The 19,675-nt window shown below is 45.2% G+C and overlaps 1 protein-coding gene across 1 annotated transcript in view; it reads right to left on the bottom strand.

Moving 5' to 3' along the window:
- Nucleotides 1-3,420: 3,420 nt before the first annotated feature.
- The window catches only part of LOC306938735 (uncharacterized protein), a 55,103-nt gene continuing 38,848 nt past the window's right edge, over nucleotides 3,421-19,675 (bottom strand). Inside the window, exons 23-38 of the mRNA XM_079523002.1 lie at nucleotides 18,011-18,091; nucleotides 14,150-17,440; nucleotides 13,678-13,785; nucleotides 12,815-13,144; nucleotides 12,030-12,172; nucleotides 11,027-11,149; nucleotides 9,204-10,494; nucleotides 8,499-8,636; nucleotides 7,210-8,343; nucleotides 6,867-7,018; nucleotides 5,712-5,846; nucleotides 4,402-4,459; nucleotides 4,208-4,282; nucleotides 3,901-4,035; nucleotides 3,749-3,811; nucleotides 3,421-3,576 (exon numbers count right to left, since the gene is read on the bottom strand). Coding sequence (XP_079379128.1) covers nucleotides 3,551-3,576; nucleotides 3,749-3,811; nucleotides 3,901-4,035; nucleotides 4,208-4,282; nucleotides 4,402-4,459; nucleotides 5,712-5,846; nucleotides 6,867-7,018; nucleotides 7,210-8,343; nucleotides 8,499-8,636; nucleotides 9,204-10,494; nucleotides 11,027-11,149; nucleotides 12,030-12,172; nucleotides 12,815-13,144; nucleotides 13,678-13,785; nucleotides 14,150-17,440; nucleotides 18,011-18,091 — 7,283 coding nt within the window. The 3' untranslated portion in view covers nucleotides 3,421-3,550. The remainder of the gene's footprint in view (nucleotides 3,577-3,748; nucleotides 3,812-3,900; nucleotides 4,036-4,207; nucleotides 4,283-4,401; nucleotides 4,460-5,711; nucleotides 5,847-6,866; nucleotides 7,019-7,209; nucleotides 8,344-8,498; nucleotides 8,637-9,203; nucleotides 10,495-11,026; nucleotides 11,150-12,029; nucleotides 12,173-12,814; nucleotides 13,145-13,677; nucleotides 13,786-14,149; nucleotides 17,441-18,010; nucleotides 18,092-19,675) is intronic.

Raw genomic sequence — 19,675 nt, forward strand, 5'->3', positions numbered from 1 at the left:
TTAATTTTTTTTTTTTTTTTAAATAAAAGCTGGGGACCCCTGGAACCTCCCCAAGGACTCCTGGTATAGGAAACAAGCAAAAACTAAGTCATGCTACAAAAATATTTTTATTGTAATTAAATCTTTTTATTTTATTCTTGCACAAAATAGGGATACCAGGGTTAAGGCGGTTAAAATAATGTGTAAATAAGAAGGAAGTCAATAACCTGCACAAAATAAGACATTTAACAGTCAGTCTGTCTGTAGGCTACGCTACTGTATGTCCTATTTCCCCAAGTATGAAAATACAAAAAATTACATTTTGGTTCACATTAAACACAATACATTCAAATGTCCCATTTAATGGTTTGATCATAAAAAACACATTGTATTAATAATAATAAAATAATAATAAAATAAAACATTTTGACAATATACCGACTTCTGGCTTTTTAAACCTGCTTATAAAAGCAACAAAAAAAAAATCATACAGTACTGTACGTTAACAGGGCATCTGTATTTAATTAAAGGGTAACGCATAAATGACAAATTGGTAAATTATAAATCCGTCACCTCTCAGCCAGAAACAAAATCTTCCTCAAACAAAATAAAACTTCTTTGAAGTAGCATGGCTGACCTCCATAAACCTGAGTGGTCTTTATTAACACAATACAGTACATCCAGCAGCTGTTCTTTCATAAACACCCTGTGATGCTTCAGTCACTCCATAACAAAGTTAATGTACAAGTCAGATGCAGTGCGAGCACACGCACGCACACACACACACACAGTTCAAAAAGTCAAAGAAACGGCCTGGGCCATGGCTCAGTGGTCCAGGCACCTTGGCTAGTGGCAGTGTGCCGCGGGTTCGACTCCCGATCCCGACGGCCTTTACTATGTCTTCCCCCCATTTCCTGTCAGCTTACTGTCTGTCCCTCCATGAAATATATAAAATAAAAGGCGAAAGCCACAAAAAAACAAAAAACATTTAAAAAGTCTGTCTGGGTTTCCCAAAGGAAATATGCATAGTGAGTATGCGTGTGGTTCTTCTCAACAACACCCCCTTTCACTGTGAACATAGATATTCCGTGCATAGAGGTGCCACGCAATGGTAGGCCTGAGGCCTGGTATGGTAGACCTGAGGCCTGGTATGGTAGGCCTATATTGGTAGGCCTGAGGCCTACCATACCAGCCTGACCGGTCAATAAAATAATGCTGAATTAACTAGCTTGTATTGGTAACTTTGACTGCACAATAGCCTCCCATTTAACCTCCTTGTCTAGGCCTATATTTATTAACCCACAATCGAATGTTATTCTTGCACAATGGGACAGTAGTGTTTTCATATAGGCCTACATTTACCTTGCCGCTGAAATTTAATTTAAGAATATTTGGACTGCTGGACAGCTGACAGTAGGCTCTCTTCACTCTTTAAAAATAAAAATAAAATAAAATGTGTGTATGTACACACACACACACACACACACACACACACACACACACACACACACACACACACACACACACACACACACACACACACACACACACACACACACACACACACACACACACACACACACACACACACACACACACACACACACACACACACACACACACACACACACACACGGGTACACCTACAGGTGTGTGTAGGCTTTAGGGAAACTGTTTGCGGCCTAGAGGGGTGTGTTCAAGCTACGTGCAACACAATTTCTTTGGGAAAACCAGCCCTTGTGAGTCTGACATTATGCAAGGATCCACAGAGGTCAGGGTGAGAAGAACCAGTGTGAGACAAGAGGAGAGTAAACTACGTAAAGTATCTACAGTAGGTCATACAGTATAGCCTACGATGAAACTGTGGTGAACAGTTACCTGACAACGTTACCTGAATCATTATTGCGGATGCTGTTGTCTTTGGAAGTCAAGCCATGCTTCTGTGTTGTTTGGGTACAATCCTCCAGTAGAGCCATCACTGTAGTTTGCATACTGTGAGAACCCAGGGTGCTGCTCTGGAGCTTGGTGAGTACCTGCAGGCCCAGTTCCATATGGATACCCATGTGGGAAATAAAAGTTCTGGGTGACTTGACTGTAAGGATAAACTGGGGTGCCATAGCCTGCAGGTGGCATATAGTTACTGGAGCTTACTGTTGTTGATACAGTGGGCTGGTTGATTCTGTAATCAGAATCTGTAAACTGCTGGCTAGTTGCGTTTGAGTTCACCACAGTGACGGGATTGCCCTGCATGTATGTACCGACCCCGATATTAAAAGGAGGACATGCACTGGGCTGCAACACTTGAGCAGTGTTGTTTGGATTAACGACTGTAGCTGGGGTCGTGCCCAGGTCGTAGTTGAGCGATTGAGCCTGGTCTCCCCAGGGCTGTAGCTCAGAGGAGCCGACAGCCCAGGGCTGTAGCTCAGTGGAGCCGACAGCCCAGGGCTGTAGCTCAGATGAGCTGACTGTCCTGGCTGCAGGTGGGTTGGAGGTAGCAGGACGACTGTCATCACCTGCAGGGTTGGCAGCTCTGTAGTGGTTTTCCAGAGACTGGTCTTCACCGATGACGTCGGTAGCACTGCTTTCCGGCGTGAACTGCCGGTTTTCATAGTTCCAGACGTCGTCGTCCGCAGGCTTCGGCTTCGCAAGTTTCCGCTTCAGCACGTTGGCATTTTGGTTTGGTTTGGTGATCGGAATTTGACGCTTTGAGTCCAATTGCATCCTGGGCTTCACGCGACCTATGGATGTTTGGGTGGATGTTGGCGTCACAATCTCAATTGCATTTTCGGGGCTTGCTCGGCTGGGGGAGACATCCTTCGCCGATTGCTTGGCTCGCACCAAAGATGTCAAATATCTAAGGTTGTTCATGTGGACGACAGATGTTATCGGTTCACTAGCGGGCATATCTTTGTTAGGTGGAGGGGACAGTGGGACAGCGGTTACGGAAGAAAACATCAGCGGTGGCGAGGCTTGTTTAGCCTCGGAGAGGGTGGAGTGAAGTTCAGGCTCTGGCTCATGTTTAGCAAGAGAATAATCTATGAACCAAGGTGTGGTTGACGGCTCAGTAGATGCACCTGAGACTTGCTTTGTTGGACAGCATTCAAGGTTAAAGTTAGAGGAAGCCAATATTTTAAGTGAGTTCAAGATCTGTTCTAATTTAGGTCGAGGACGCATTTGTGAAGACTCACAGTCCGGCACTTGAGAAACCACAGCTGATGTGCTTTCTACTTTCACTCTGGCCTCTGAGTTTTGGGGAGAGGTACAGTGACTCGGTTCTACTTTCACTCTGACCTCTTGGTTTTGGAGAGTGAAACACTCAGACTGTGGCTCACGTTTAAGCAGTGGAGTCTCTATGAACCAAGGTGTGGTTGAAGTAGATGCTGGATTTGTTGGAGGGCACTGAATGGGTTCTACTTTCACTCTGGCCTCTTGGTTTTGGGGAGAGGGACAGTGGCTGGCAAGCGAAGAGACATTTGAACCTGAAGTGCCGTCACACATTCCACCACCATCGGGAGACTTTGAAATTCTTCTCCGTTTGACCGCCCCTGCATTTCCATGAAATGGCACGCAATCAGAACCATGTTTCACCGTTTGTGTCTTTTCTGGGGAAGAAAAAAAGACAAATATTTTAGGATACATGCCAGACTGTCAACCCACCCAAAGACATTCATTACACAAGCATGTCAAACATTAAAATTACTTCCATACAGTTTTAAGTAAGTAAGGACAACAACACAAGTTGTGTTCCAGTATAAGCGTCAGTATTTACCTGTATGTCCAGAGAAACAGGGGTGGGTGTGGTCTTCCTGCATCACCTCCTGTTTAATGGTGACTGGAAACAGCAGAGAGACAATTAGACCAATTAGACATGGTTTTATATTCAACATTCTATGTGTTGGGAGTAATGTTGACCTCACACACCTGTTATGTTTGAGTTGTGAGCGTCCAGGGTTGCGAGACGCTCTGGGATCGGCTCAGTCTTCACAATGGCCAAATTTATCGGAGTAGTCTGAATCAGACTCTTTTTCAAACGTACATTTTCTTTGTCGGTCGCTTCTGTATTAGAAACAATGATAAGATTATAAACTTCACACAGTGTCTTATGAGAGGAGGGTCTTGTGAACTCTGCTGGTCTGTTCAACAGAAGGCAGAACAACGACATGTCCGTCTACAGACAAGCTTTATGTTCCACTAAAACAATGTTAGAATGAGATGAAGAGGTTCTCACTTGGTGGTTGTTGGTCAGCAGGTGGACAGGAGGTCACATTCTGTTGTCTCAAGATGTCCTCCAGTATGTGGATGCCTACAAACAACAATAAAACCACTATAGTTACAACACCACACATTCAAGGACCACAGCTGTGAATGGACATGGACGTGTAATGACACTGGTTAGGTTACAAAGAGACAAAAGTACTATACCTTCTCTGAATTGAGCCACTCGGACACGATGATATGAGGTCTTGTCAAGTGGTAGAACCTTGAAAAGAGAAAACATTACAATAGTTAAGTCCAGACTCGGATATACAAGTTGAACAGGAAGTGTAAAAGTTTGATTAAGCTCTAATCATTCATTAGCTAAATCTGAGCGCTATAAATGCTTTGATCACGTGCGTGTGTACGAGGACGATTTTGGATATTTGATGTGAACATGGGTGGCATCGGAGGCTAGCGATGGATGGCTAAAAACAGCTAACGAACGTTAAATAAAATACTATTAATTCTGGATTAAATTACATTAAAGAGGGGGACATGGGTAAGGGGACCAATACTTTTTTACATATACAATACATATTTTTTATCCCACGATTTTGTAACCCATTTTTCACCCCTGTGTCAATTATCTAATGTGATTCTGGGCTCTACACACCCTCCGCCAACCCGCCAGCTCCTTCACACTTGACAGGGGGGAGTTTCCCTGGTTGGAGGTAGCACGTGGAAGGAACACGTTATTCCAACCAGTTCCTTTCCCCTCCATCAGGCGCCCCGGCTGGCCAGGGGGAGGTAGTTTAGAGACCTTACTTAACACTTTAAGCGGCCAGGGTTATTTAATCCATTACATTCATGCGCCCAGTCGATTTATAAACACGGACCCCTTTTCCGGACGGACCGGCGGAAGTGGTTGATGTGTGTGTAGCAGCTAACAATAGCCACACCACTCTAGAGTCGATCGACAACAACGGGAGACAAGAATAAATCTATCGAGACTAGCGACTGGACCGCGGAGCGCCGTCTAACACCGGATATTTTTTCATAAAAAGACGGGATGATTTAGATCGTGAGTTATGAACGTTTTAAGATTTTCGTTTTCATCAGCTAAACAGGGGAGGGAGTTTTTCGATGACGTCTCACTCTTGCGCGTCACCGAGGAGAGCCCAGCAGGCGCGCCTGGGCTATACAACCATGCGATCCGTTCTCGTATCAATAAACTTCGTCTTTTGGACAATACTTCGTCCTGAGCGTCGGGCGTTACTAATAGAAAGGACAAAGAACTTCGTCCTGGGCGTTCAGGGTGTTAATGTGAATGGCTAATGGGACCTTACTTAATGAACCTGAAGTGACGTAGGGCATGATTCTTGAACATGAACACCTCTGATTTATGACTGTATGCACCCAAGATGTGTAACAACCATTGTTTTGGGGCTTTCAAACAACTGTAGTTCCGTTGCACTTTTAGCTTTGTAACACAATGGCGGAATCCACAGCGCTTCAGGAATGATCAAACTGGTTACCTCAGCATCCATTTGGTAGAACTGTTCCCGTACAGCGATTTTGTTGACGGCAAGCTCAAAGCCTTTCATCTTCTGATTCTCATTCCACGTCTCCATATTCCTGATTCCAGTCATTAAATGAGGGAACTCCTTCCACTAATGCAAACATACAGAAGACACTATCATATTTTGTGATTGTTTTTAAAGACAATGTGTGACATTAACACAGTTGTTAGGTAAAATGTAAAACTATTTACTATTTACTAAATATATACTAAAAAACACGTAACATTCTTTTGAAAATGAAAACTAAACTAGAACAAGTGCCCCTCGGGGCACAGGTCTCCAGGCCAGGTCAGGTTGTGGCCTCCTGGTGGCGCTATAATAGGCCAATGTGAAAAGGGTGACATTTGTTCTTACGCCTCTGATGGCAATTGGATGATTTGAGGCATTTTGTTACAAAAATGTGTTTTGCAAAAATCCACCTGTTGTTGGTGCTATAACAGGCCAATGTGAAAATTGTGGGATATATTCCTCAGCCTAGTAGGAAAGTGCGTGAAAGATTTCACGTAAATTGCACGCTGCGTTCATGATTTTAGGCTTTTTGTTCAAAACGGGCCAATCCTGCAAACTTTGAAAGCCAATGTTAGCCAATTAGGATGGAATATGAAATATCGGACAGATCTGTCTCGAGCACATGACTATAGAGATACTGTGTAATGATTTGCGGGATTTTTGGACAAAACCTGGAGTAGTATTATAAAAAAATGTGTTTTACAAATGTCGGCCTCCTGGTGGTGCTATAACAGGCCGTTCTGGAAAATGTGGGGCAGAGGTTCATCGTTGGCATCTAGGGAGTGTGTGTGTGCAAAGTTTGGCATCAACCGGGAAATGGCCCAGAAGTGTTTAAAAGTGCTACTTTTTATGGTTTTATATGGTATGTGGGTCATCGTAATTGTATTTCTGCTTCACGCTACACTGTTTTTTTTTTTTTTTTTACATAAATCAATAAATAACTTTCAAAATAACCACTGAATAATTATGTTGGCTAACCGGTTGCAAAACTATCAGTTACTGACAACCCTAGTGTCTAGTAACTAGACACTAGTTGATGCAATTCACTCAGATGTGAGAGTTCCTCAGGGTTGTGAGAAGTATACCGGAGAGGCCACTGACCATGTACTTGAGCTGATGATCGACGCTAATGATGTGTTCACAGATGCGCTTGAGTTGGACAGTCTCTTGGCAGCTCCGACACATGTAGAATGGGAATAGTATCTCTTTCTTGGATATCTCTCCACACTGACACTCCAACACCGATCTCAGACCTGGGGGGAGAGAGCACGCACAAACATGCACGCGCACGCACACACACACACACACACACGCACACACACACACACGCACAATGATGATACTTGTAAATCCTTGCCGACACCACTGCAACCACATCTCAACTTTTACTTGCACATAAGGGCAAAAACACAAACAAACAAAAAAAGAAAAGAAAAACACTCACCTATTACTCGCTGTCTATCGGTGTCTGACATGGCTTTCAGGTAACAGGACAGGCGGCTGTCAATCGTTATCCCTGGGAGTGACGGACTTGAAGTGATAACCTGAGGTGCGTTCTGACTTGTACCAGAGTACTGGGGAGGCCAGAGTCGTGTGCTAGAACACTGAGGAGATTCCTGCCTCGTACCAGGGTCCTGGGGAACCTGCAGCCTTGTACCAGGGTCCTGGGGAACCTGCTGCCTTGTACCAGGATCCTGGGGAACCTGCTGCCTCATACCAGGGTCCTGGGGAACCTGCAGCCTCGTACCAGGGTCCTGGGGAACCTGCTGCCTCGTACCAGGGTCCTGGGGAACCTGCAGCCTTGTACCAGGGTCCTGGGGAACCTGCTGCCTCGTACCAGGGTCCTGGGGAACCTGCTGCCTTGTACCAGTATCCTGGGGAACGTGCTGCCTCATACCAGGGTCCTGGGGAACCTGCTGCCTTGTACCAGGGTCCTGGGGAACCTGCTGCCTCGTACCAGGGTCCTGGGGAACCTGCAGCCTTGTACCAGGGTCCTGGGGAACCTGCTGCCTCGTACCAGGGTCCTGGGGAACCTGCTGCCTCGTACCAGGGTCCTGGGGAACCTGCTGCCTCGTACCAGGGTCCTGGGGAACCTGCAGCCTTGTACCAGGGTCCTGGGGAACCTGATGCCATTCCCTGGAATCCTCAGAAATCCCTTGCTGCTTAACAGAGTCCTCAGGAGCCACTGGTTGTGTCCCTACATCCCGACGGGCGACTGGCTGTGTCCTGGAGCCATGAGGAGACGTTGACTGTGTCCTGGAGTCATGGGGAGATATTGGCTGTGTCCTGGAGTCATGGGGAGACCTTGACTTTGTGCTGGAGTCATGGGGAGACCTTGACTGTGTCCTGGAGTCATGGGGAGACGTTGACTGTGTCCTGGAGTCATGGGGAGACCTTGACTGTGTCTTGGAATCATGAAGAGTCACTGGCTGTGTACTGATGTCCTCAGAACTCTCTAGCTGAACACCACAGCTCTGTGGACCTTCTGGCTGGGTGTCAGTGGGTATTGGTAAGGTGTGCACTGGTGAGCATTCTGAGCCAGTGGCCAAAGGGTCTGCGATGTGATTTGTTTCATTGCCTATGGATGGAGGGAAGCGATGGTTGGTGGATGAGTGAAAATATACGATGATGGGTCAGAAACAGCTTGAGATGATAAACTGAGAACAGGCTAATGATAATGGGTTGACAACTAACGACATCCTACAGTATCCTCTATATTAGCTTTACATTTACCATTAGGGTGATGTGAAAGTTCATGTAAAACAGTTGACATGTCCTGGTGTTTCAGGCTCTCTGGCTGAGGTTTAGTTGCAGAAGGTGAATCCTGTGACCATCTCTGCTGTCTCAGGATGGCTTCTATTTTAGCCAGAGCTAAAGGAGAAAGAGCACAATTACTTCCAAAGCAAAAACCACAGCTCCGCACTTAACACCCAGGTTATTATAATTAATGCGGTACTATGAAACTCTTTTGCTAATGAATAAAATGTGCCATTATGACGCCATCAAGGCACTGCCAAAATATATATATTGTAACGTTTAGCACCCTGAGCTGGAGTCGAACCCAAGCCTCCAACTCAGTAGACAAGGCAAGCAACAAGTTTGTTGATATATAATTCATAGCCTGAATTAAATCACATTGTATTCCTAAAAACATGGCAAAAATGGGTTTTTTATGCCCGTTGACAGAGTGATAATTAGAGATATCTAAAATCCCCATTTCCTTTGTCTCTAATATGTCAAGAAAATGAAACAATAATTTGATCCGATCTTCAGATTTATCGTCCCAAAATGTATGCAAACTAGCACAAATTTGGGCATGTAATGCCTAATTTGCATATTTAAACATATAAATATGTTTAAATATGTAAATATATGTATATAAGAAAGAAAGAAAGAAAGAAAGAAAGAAAGGTGATTAAACAAAATAAAACTACTGACCCACTAGGTCCATAGGTCCATTTGTTGTGGATTCTGGTGTTTCGACAGGGCTGCTCCAACAGTCAGATGCAGGAGACATGGCTGTCGCCAGTGAGATATGCAGCTGTGTCTCTCTCTTCTGTGTTGCATCATCATCATCATTTGACATCATAGAGGTCTGCATATGGCCGGGCGTGGAGACATGGGTTGACATTTCCCAGGGGATTTCGCTAGTGTTGGAGGTGACTTTGTTTTTGGGGGAACCTACAGTATCACAGGCCCCTGCAACTGTGGGACTGGTGGTGACAGCTTTACCTGAAGTGCTCGAAGCTTCGACATCAGCCTCAAAATCTTGCCAGATAGATGCCCAACAAGCTTCAGTGAAGGCTGGCGAGGTGGTTGTGTATGAAGGAGGTTTGGAGATGTCTGGAGTGGATTCAGACATGGCTGGAGTTGTACTAGACATGTGTGCAGTGGGTTTAGAGTTGGCTGTAGTTCTTGAGATGGTTACAGTTGCACTGGAGGTGGTCTGGGTCTTAAGTGACTTGACTCCAGTAGATTTGGTGATTGCAAATTCTGCACTGGAGACGGTGGCTTTACCTAAAGTGCTTGTAGCTTTAGATGCAGCTCCTGTAGATGCAGTAGGTTTGGAGATAGTTGTGAGGGATTTGGACAATTTGGAGATGGCTGGAGTTGTTTTTGAGATGGTTGCAGTAGGCTTGGGCATGACTGTAGCGGAATGGTAGACTGTTGTTGGACCTGTAGCTTTAGAGGTGGTTGTAGATGGAGCATATTTGGAGATGGCTGCAGTGGATTTGGCTGGAATTGCACTGGAGACATGATCAGTGGGTTTGGAGTTGGCTGTTGTTCTTGACACTGTTGCCGTTGCACTGGAGGTAGTCTGCGTCAGGTGTGTCTTGTCTCCAGTAGGATTGGAGATGGCGGTTGTTGAACTGGAGATGGTTGCAGCATAAGATGGGGCTACAGGTTTGGATGGGGTTGCAGTAGTTTTGGAACTGGTGGCAAGTTTTGAGTTGGTTGCAAGCGCATCAGATGTTGTCGTAGTTTTAACATCAGTGTGTGATGTTGCTGTGACAGAGTTGCCTTTGGAAAAGGTTTTGGCCGTGTCTTCAGTTCGACAGCTCTTGGACAGTTCAGTTAATTCAGCCACAGTCCTGGATATAAGAATCGTTTTGAGGTCTTCGTTCATTTTAAGACAAACATCCGCTGTTTTGCCTGTACCGTCTGCTTTCAAAGGGGATTTGGCAGTAGCTTTCAGGGATTGGCTTGTGGATGACTTCATCACAGTCACCTTTAAAATGGCACAAAAAGTAACTTCTTATTAACACTCTTTAAATGGCTACATACCATTTAGTACATGATAACTATTATCTTCCATTTCCAATACTGCTACAGCTTTTCAGAATCCCGCTTACAAACACTAAATCTTAGGGAAATGGCATGAGGGTTCTTAATCGTTACGTTTTCAGTTTCTGAATCTGAATTCTTCAAAATATGGAATACCTTAATGGCATGCAATATATCCCACAATGCATGGAAATATGTGTTATGCAATAATGGGCACTATACTGTCTCCAGCAACCATCGTTCTTATTTGTTTTCAATTGAATAAATCAATTGAATTGGTTAATCCAAGAGTTATTAAAATATGGTGGAAAAAACATTTAATGCAGTGTGAACTACTCCTTTATATGTTTTTTTCCCACCATATTTTAATACATCTTGGATTAACCAAAAATGTCGCATTCCTGAGCCAATAATTTGATGACCGGGTGGCTGGTCAGTAGAAGACTCTGCTGGTCTGCTGGTAAAAGAAAAAATACCTTCAGTCTTCCACATCCCTCATCTCTCTCCACCTGTTGGGCCAGGTCTCTCAGATCTCTGGGATGCCCATTAGGGTCCACACTGCTTGGCCAATCATGGACCATGCTAGGACGCAACTTTTTCTGCAAAAACAAACATGTAGAGTAAGTTGCAGTTCTAGTTTGAATCAGTGATAATATAAGATAGAATGCATTTATCTTTCTTTTTTTTGTGGCTTTTGTACCTTTATTGACAGTTACAGTGAAGACAGACATGAAAGAGGGAGAGAGAGGGGGAGAGACATGCAGTAAAGGTCGTCCAGAACGGGACTCGAACACCCAACGTCAGGCCAGAGCCTACATGTGGGGTACGCCTGGACCACTAGGCCAGCGGGCACCCTAGAATGCATTTCTTGTTATGGCCTTGTTAAAGCAAGGTCAAACTAGGCCCACAGTGATTGATTGAATACTTGATAAAGATGATTATTTATTACTCAGTAGTAATGTAGAGTATTCAGTGAATCACAGCCCATAAGCTGAAAGTCAATCAGATATAATAGTACAATATCGTTTTGCATCTTCTCCCCTTCCTCCCCACACACACACACACACACACACACGTCGGTTTTGACATAATAATTTTGGAAATATTCAAATTTGGCCCTTATGCAGAAGATCTGTATCAGTATCAGGTGATTGTGAGAAAAACAAGCGGTGATCGCGATCAGTCCCAAAAAAACCTGATCGGAGCACTTCTATTTGCTAAAGGTTGTTTTCATACATAATCCACACACCTCCTATACTTTGAGCTCAGCTGAACTTAGTTTGCATTCAATGCTTTTGCTCCCTTCCATAATGCTCAGATAATGAACTGTATCATCATCCTGACCACCTCAAGAATTTGCCATTCCTGGAACACAAACGGTAAACAGTCTAAACACTACGCCCGTTTCATGCTGTGTTGGCAACACCATTGTATGCAAGGTTTCCTAGCCGCTACCGCAGGCTCACATACAGTACTCACTATGTAGTTGTAGCGGTGATCTGAAGATATGATGTGACTCATGTATTGGTCACCGACGATGACTCTGCAACAGCAGTGACAACGGAAATAGTTGCATGCGTTGTGCTCCGGCGGCCACCTGAACTCTGTCATCATGCTCAGGCCTGGAGGACAGCGTCACAGAACAGTCACGTAGTGAACACAATGGCAGGTAGATGGTAATTAATGAATGATCATCACACATTATCTGAACCAAAGCAAGACAGGCTCTAATAAGGTTGTGGCTTCTCTGTCTAACTAGCTGTGATAGCAACTGCAGTTTATGACCAAAACAGCAATGATGTACTAATGTGCCAATGTGAGGTTTAGCAGCACGAGGTGAGCTGTGAATTGGTGTAGCAGCGTAAGCAGGTTTCTGTTAATTAAATCAATCAATTCAAATTCAGATGATCATTTCACAATGTGATATTCTAACTAAAGAGTAGTTACCACGTATAATGGGAATATCTACACTTGAGATATCCTGAATAGTAACTTCGATATATTTTTGCGTAACAACTGTCAAGATATCGAGACCATCTGAGTAAAGATTGTTTGCCACACTGTACGATGGTGTCGTACCAGCTCAGAGTTTATACAGTAGAAGCCATTTTCAGAAAAGCAGTGATTTCTTCCACATATTTAAGATTATCTCGCACATATCTATCACAAAATAGTATACTTTGCTGTCTAGAGGAACATCTCACAATGCTATAAACCAGATATTTCAAGACAAAGAAAATACAAAAACTTGAGAGTAAGCTGACCAATGATTGGCTCCGTTCTGTCAGTGTCGTTGAGGTAGTGCCACAGGGCTATGTTTGTATCTGCAGGGTCCATGATGTCCTCTGGAGTGACCTGGGGGTGACACCTGTCGGTTGGTGGCTGAACACTGAATGGCTTGTCCTGGACAGCAGAGATGAGTGTACTTGGCCGGGGTTGACCGTCAGATGTGGATGGAAGGGTTTGAAGGCCCTGGGGATGCGTGGGGCAGACCTGGATGTTGTTGGACACCTGAGAAGCAGCCAGGGTGTCTGCAGGTTGTGGAGGAGCGTTCGGTTGGAGTCCATTCAAAGTGTCTCTCTCTTTCCTCAAGGCTGTTAACACACACAGAGATGGACAAGTTCAAACTCCTGAACTGACTAGGATCTTTATAAATCGTTTTTTTGAATCACATTTCAAACCACCCAGGGATGTGCTTCAAATCTGATTAGGAAAGGTCTGTTTCCATGTGGTGGTGTTTTTTTTCCAGACTTGATAAAAAGCCAATCTGATTCCAATAAGGTTAGGAAAATAAAAAAGGGCTTTGGTCTGCCACTGTGAATACAACAGGAGCCTACAGTTGGGTGCCACCGATATTGTCCCTTATCATTTGACCCATTTAGGCCTGACCTCAACATTTTAAAAAATCCTTATAAATCCTCCAATAGCAGATCTACAAGCTCGTAGCGCGCCACTTGGTGGCGCGCTATGAGCTTGTAGATCTGCTATTTTTCAATAGCTAAATTATAACATAATGTTTAAAACACCAAAAGGGGTTCCCGCCCAAAATGGGTTAACTGTCCTTTTGCGCAGATCACGCAAACCTCAGCAAAAAGAAAAGGACAATATCGATGGCCTCCAACTGTACCTATCCCATGCAGCATAGAGGGGTCCAGGAGGTCCATCATGTACTCAATGTCATTGTCCAGCTGCATGTCAGGAGAAAGGTCCAAGTCATCGGTCTCATACCGCTTCCCTGTGGTGACAGGAAACAGACAACAACCAGGAGAAGGTATGAATGAAATCTGAAGCATTTCACTGTAGGGTTATCAACACGCATTCATCACACAACAAATACATTATACCCATCACCCTTGACACAGTTATTTCATGATCATCTGTTGAGACTTGAGAGTATCGTCTCGTTTAGCATTTCACTGCCTTATCTGGGTTGTACAACAGGGCCAAATATTTGCCGTGTGGCCTTGCACTACAGAATTAACTGATCTGAATTAAAACAGCAGGACAAGACACTGTTGAGTGTCATATCTGTAATACCAGATGCTTAAATGGAACAGCGAAACACCACCACCAGAGAAGAAGACTCGGCAGATACACACCTTCATGTTTTACACATTGATCACGTGCGTTTGTCTCCACTGCCACATCACTCAAGGCCTCCACTGTTTGGCTAATACTGCTTATGTCTCCTGCTTTGTCTTGTTCTTCTTTGGACGCCTTCTGAGTCTTCGTGCAGGCTGAGCTTTCCTCTGCATCACTGAGTCGTTGTCTTTTGACCCCCACCTCCGGCCTGGCGTGGTCGCTCTTCCGCCTTTTCTCTGGTGTCCTGCTCTCCGTTTCGGCTTCACTGTCTTTCCTGACCCTTGGCGTGACGTCCTTGCTAGTTGCAGCCCTTCCTGTTCCGGCCTTTTCTCCCGAGTCACCCTTTCGGGTGTCTTTGCCTTTCACAGTCTTATGTTCTTCTGTACTTTGTTTCAGAGTCTCTGTGTCTGAGTTCTGAGTGGGACACTTCTTCTCATCAGGTTTATGGACACAGGAATCCTTCTCAGACGCGTCGTTCTTTTCCACTGGAACAGGCGTGCACTCGGTTTCGGTGTCTCTCTCGACCATCGAGGTGTCATCGTTGCAAGTCGCACCCCTTTTTGCGCCGGCCTCTTGTCCGGCATCAAGGTTTCCTTTCCGGGCAGTAGAACTCACCCGTAACCACGCAAACTTCCACGTGAAAGTACTGCCCGTCTTTTGTTCTTTTTCATTCTTTTGTCCTTCTGTACTTTGTTTCAGAGTCTCTTTGTCCACTCTACGTTCCACAGAGGAGTCCAGAGTGGGACACTTCTTCTCATCAGTTTTATGAACACTGGAATCTTTTTCAGGCACTGCTTTATTTTCCACTGGAATGGTCTGTGCAGAGGGATCCTTCACATCTGGAGTCTGTGGAGTGGGACCCTTCACACCTGGAGGCTGTAATCTGGGATCCTTTACACCTGGAGGCTGTAATCTGGGATCCTTTACACCTGGAGGCTGTAATGTGGGATCCTTTACACCTGGAGGCTGTGGAATGGGAACCTTTACACCTGGAGGCTGTAATCTGGGATCCTTTACACCTGGAGGCTGTGGAGTGGGATCCTTTACACCTGCAGGCTGTAATATGGGACCCTTCACACCTGGAGGCAGTAATGTGGGACCCTTCACACCTGGAGGCAGTAATGTGGGACCCTTCACACCTGGAGGCTGCAATGTGGAAGCCTTCACAACTGGAGGCTGTAATGTGGGAGCCTTCACACCTGGAGGCTGTAATGTGGGACCCTTTACACCTGGCGGCTGCAATGTGGAAGCCTTCACAACTGGAGGCTGTAATGTGGGAGCCTTCACACCTGGAGGCTGCAATGTGGAAGCCTTCACAACTGGAGGCTGTAATGTGGGAGCCTTCACACCTGGAGGCTGCAATGTGGAAGCCTTCACAACTGGAGGCTGTAATGTGGAACCCTTCACACCTGGAGGCTGCAATGTGGAAGCCTTCACAACTGGAGGCTGTAATGTGGAACCCTTCACACCTGGAGGCTGCAATGTGGGATCCTTCACACTTGGAGGCTGTAATGTGGAACCCTTCACAACTGGAGGCTGTAATGTGGGATCCTTTACACCTGGAGGCTGTGGAGTGGGATCCTTCACATGTGGAGGCTGTAATCTGGGATCCTTTACATCTGGAGTCTGTGGAATGGGACCCTTCAAATGTGGAGGCTGTAATCTGGGATCCTTTACATCTGGAGTCTGTGGAATGGGGCCCTTTACACCTGGAGGCTGTAATCTGGGATCCTTTACACCTGGAGGCTGTGGAATGGGACCCTTTACACCTGGAGGCTGTAATCTGGGATCCTTTACACCTGGAGGCTGTAATGTGGAACCCTTCACAACTGGAGGCTGTAATGTGGAACCCTTCACACCTGGAGGCTGTGGAATGGGACCCTTTACACCTGGAGGCTGTAATCTGGGATCCTTTACACCTGGAGGCTGTAATGTGGGATCCTTCACAACTGGAGGCTGTAATGTGGGATCCTTCACAACTGGAGGCTGTAATCTGGGATCCTTTACATCTGGAGTCTGTGGAATGGGACCCTTTACACCTGGAGGCTGTAATCTGGGATCCTTTACACCTGGAGGCTGTAATGTGGAACCCTTCACAACTGGAGGCTGTAATGTGGAACCCTTCACACCTGGAGGCTGTGGAATGGGACCCTTTACACCTGGAGGCTGTAATCTGGGATCCTTTACACCTGGAGGCTGTAATGTGGGATCCTTCACAACTGGAGGCTGTAATGTGGGATCCTTTACAACTGGAGGCTGTAATGTGGGATCCTTTACAACTGGAGGCTGTAATGTGGGATCCTTTACAACTGGAGGCTGTAATGTGGGACCCTTTACACATGGAGGCTGTAATGTGGGATCCTTTACAACTGGAGGCTGTAATGTGGGATCCTTTACAACTGGAGGCTGTAATGTGGGATCCTTTACAACTGGAGGCTGTAATGTGGGATCCTTTACAACTGGAGGCTGTAATGTGGGACCCTTTACACCTGGAGGCTGTGGAATGGGACCCTTTACACATGGAGGCTGTAATCTGGGATCCTTTACACCTGGAGGCTGTGGAATGGGACCCTTCACATGTGGAGGCTGTAATGTGGGATCCTTTACACCTGGAGGCTGTGGAATGGGACCCTTCACACATGGAGGCTGTAATGTGGGACCCTTTACATCTGGAGGCTGTAATGTGGGACCCTTTACACCTGGAGGCTGTGGAGTACGACCCTTCACATGTGGAGGCTGTAATCTGGGATCCTTTACACCTGGAGGCTGTGGAATGGGACCCTTTACACCTGGAGGCTGTAATCTGGGATCCTTTATACCTGGAGGCTGTAATGTGGGATCCTTCACAACTGGAGGCTGTAATGTGGGATCCTTTACAACTGGAGGCTGTAATGTGGGATCCTTCACAACTGGAGGCTGTAATGTGGAACCCTTCACACCTGGAGGCTGTAATGTGGGATTCTTTACACCTGGAGGCTGTAATGTGGGACCCTTTACACCTGGAGGCTGTAATGTGGGACCCTTCACACCTGGAGGCTGTAATGTGGGATCCTTTACACCTGGAGGCTGCAATGTGGGACCCTTCACACCTGGAGGCTGTAATGTGGGATCCTTTACACCTGGAGGCTGTGAAATGGGACCCTTTACACCTGGAGGCTGTAATCTGGGATCCTTTACACCTGGAGGCTGTGGAGTGGGATCCTTCACATCTGGGCGTTCTTTGTCAGCATCTCCCTCAGGCTTCTTGGTCATTTCAGGAGTTGTGCTCCCGAAGACATTATCAATCTCCTTCAGGGTTTCTGTAGGGACTGAGAAACAACATACGATATAGGCAACTGACAACAAAAATAAAACATAAAATCAAAGTCAATGTTTCTTTTTACTTTCACCAGTGTCAATCTGTTCTGTGCATCCTGCACATTTAAGGAAGTTACAAAATAAATAACATCAAAATGTAGACTTGTTGCTGCATGCCGAAAATTAGTAGCTTGGCTAATAAGCCAGACTCAAATCACACTGTCGTGTGGTGTTTGAGTCTGGAGATGCTGTGTATGGATCTTGTTTCCCGGGGGGCGGGTTCAAACATTTTCTCTTTGACGCAATTGGTCAGAGCTACTGTCAGTCAAAGGTCTCAAGCATTGAACGTCACTGTACCAAAGCCCGCCCATATTGCATACCGTGTCCCGATTGGCCACACCAGTTCTCTGGTGTAGGAAATGGGCGTACAATTGAGCCTCTCCAGACCGTAATCCGCCGGCAGGCAATTCTTTTTTGCCAACGGCTGATTCGGTCTGGCTTATTAGCCAGGCTAGAAAATTAGTACTAAAAGACAAAAGCATTTCAGTTTGTCTGGACGAAAAATATTTCACATGACTTACCCAATTTCTCTCGCACTGGTAAAACAGGAATAAGCTTTCCTTTACCCTCAAACTTCTTTTTCCTTTGCAGGGTCGTGACAGCTGGAACAGACATGTGTAGCTACATTATTATACAATTATTGTACACTGTGAGAGAGCCTCTAGGGATGTAATTTAACACTTAAAATGCCAATGCTAAGTGTAAACAAACATGTTCTGTGAAATAATTGAACATATGATTATCATCTCACAAATATCTAAGGGAAAAACCATTTCACGAATGCACCATTAGTTTGATTAAAACTACCAATATTAGTAGAGGGGAGTGGGATTTCTCACATACATTGTCATTGTTCATTATGTCACCCAGGAAGAACTGATTAACTGGTCACATGTGTCATGAAGCTCTACTGGCCAAAAGGGGACATCATGGTGCTAAAAAGTCTGCAAATCCTGCCACCTACTGTAGGTGGAGATCTGTGCTCTACCGAGCATACAGTATCTTTTGGATAACTATTTTGAATGCAAACAGCAACGTGAACGATCTGACAACTTTCTCTCCTGCCCATAACCACACTCACCGTTCTTATAGGTATATGGAAATATGGGGATGCTCAGTGTTACTTTCTGTAAGATAGAAAATACAGAGATTAAGTATATGTTGAAATAAATTTAGAACAGATTTCTGCATTTAATTCATGACATCGTCATGTGTAGTGTACTTGATGTACAGCATCTAGAGTGTACTTGATGTATAGTGTACTTGTTGTGTAGCAGTGTACCTGTATACAACCAGAAGAGTGGATTTGCGCTGCCTGCTTTGCCAAGTCCAGCAACTTGTCAGGGCTTTCCTTTGCTTCAGAATCCAGTGAGCCTGGGTGGGCTTTTGTCTGCGCACGCATGCACGCACACGCACGCACGGACACACACACACACGCACACACACACACAAATTATAACAACTCATAGACACGTTCCAATTACAATCGTTTTATAATAAGAATTTCATAGAAAAAGGCTGATGCACACCTCAAAAGGTTGGTGACAGGTGCGTAGGGCAATAGTGCATATATTAAAAAGAGTATCGTTGAAAAACAAAGAGGCTCTGGCCTGACAGCGCGTCGCGTGTTCGAGTCCCGTTCATGACGACCTGTGCTGCATGTCTCTCCACTTCTCTCTCTCCCTCTTTCCTGTCTGTCTTCACTATTAACTATCAATAAAGGCAAAAAGCCAAAAACAAATCTTTAAAAAAAAAGAAGCTTGCCAAAAAATGTTGGTCTTTTCTTAAGTCGACGTTTCGGTCGTTAGACCTTCATCAGGACATTGTCTGTCCCATTGTCTGGCAAGTTTCTGACAGTGTGCGGGTCTCTCTTCTTCGTTTTTCAAAGATACTCTTTATAATAATAAAAAGTAGTCTGCTTTAGAGCCAGCCACAAGCAAAGATGTTGTGCAAATGAATGGAGGTTACTTTGATGCACTGAGTGGTTTATTGTTATGGTTTGTATGCATGTACAGTGGCTATGAGTATTCACATACTGTATATTTATGAGGCCTGTAGATTTGAAGGGCTGTATGTAAACTGCCTGAGCACTACATTGTGCCTGGAAGACGTCTGTTTAACCGTAACTCATTCCCTGACACAGTTGGGAGAGAGCTAATATGTGCTGAACCCTCCACAGAGAGACA

Source organism: Electrona antarctica (assembly GCF_951216825.1).
Source record: "Electrona antarctica genome assembly, chromosome: 15".
Taxonomy (NCBI): domain Eukaryota; kingdom Metazoa; phylum Chordata; class Actinopteri; order Myctophiformes; family Myctophidae; genus Electrona; species Electrona antarctica.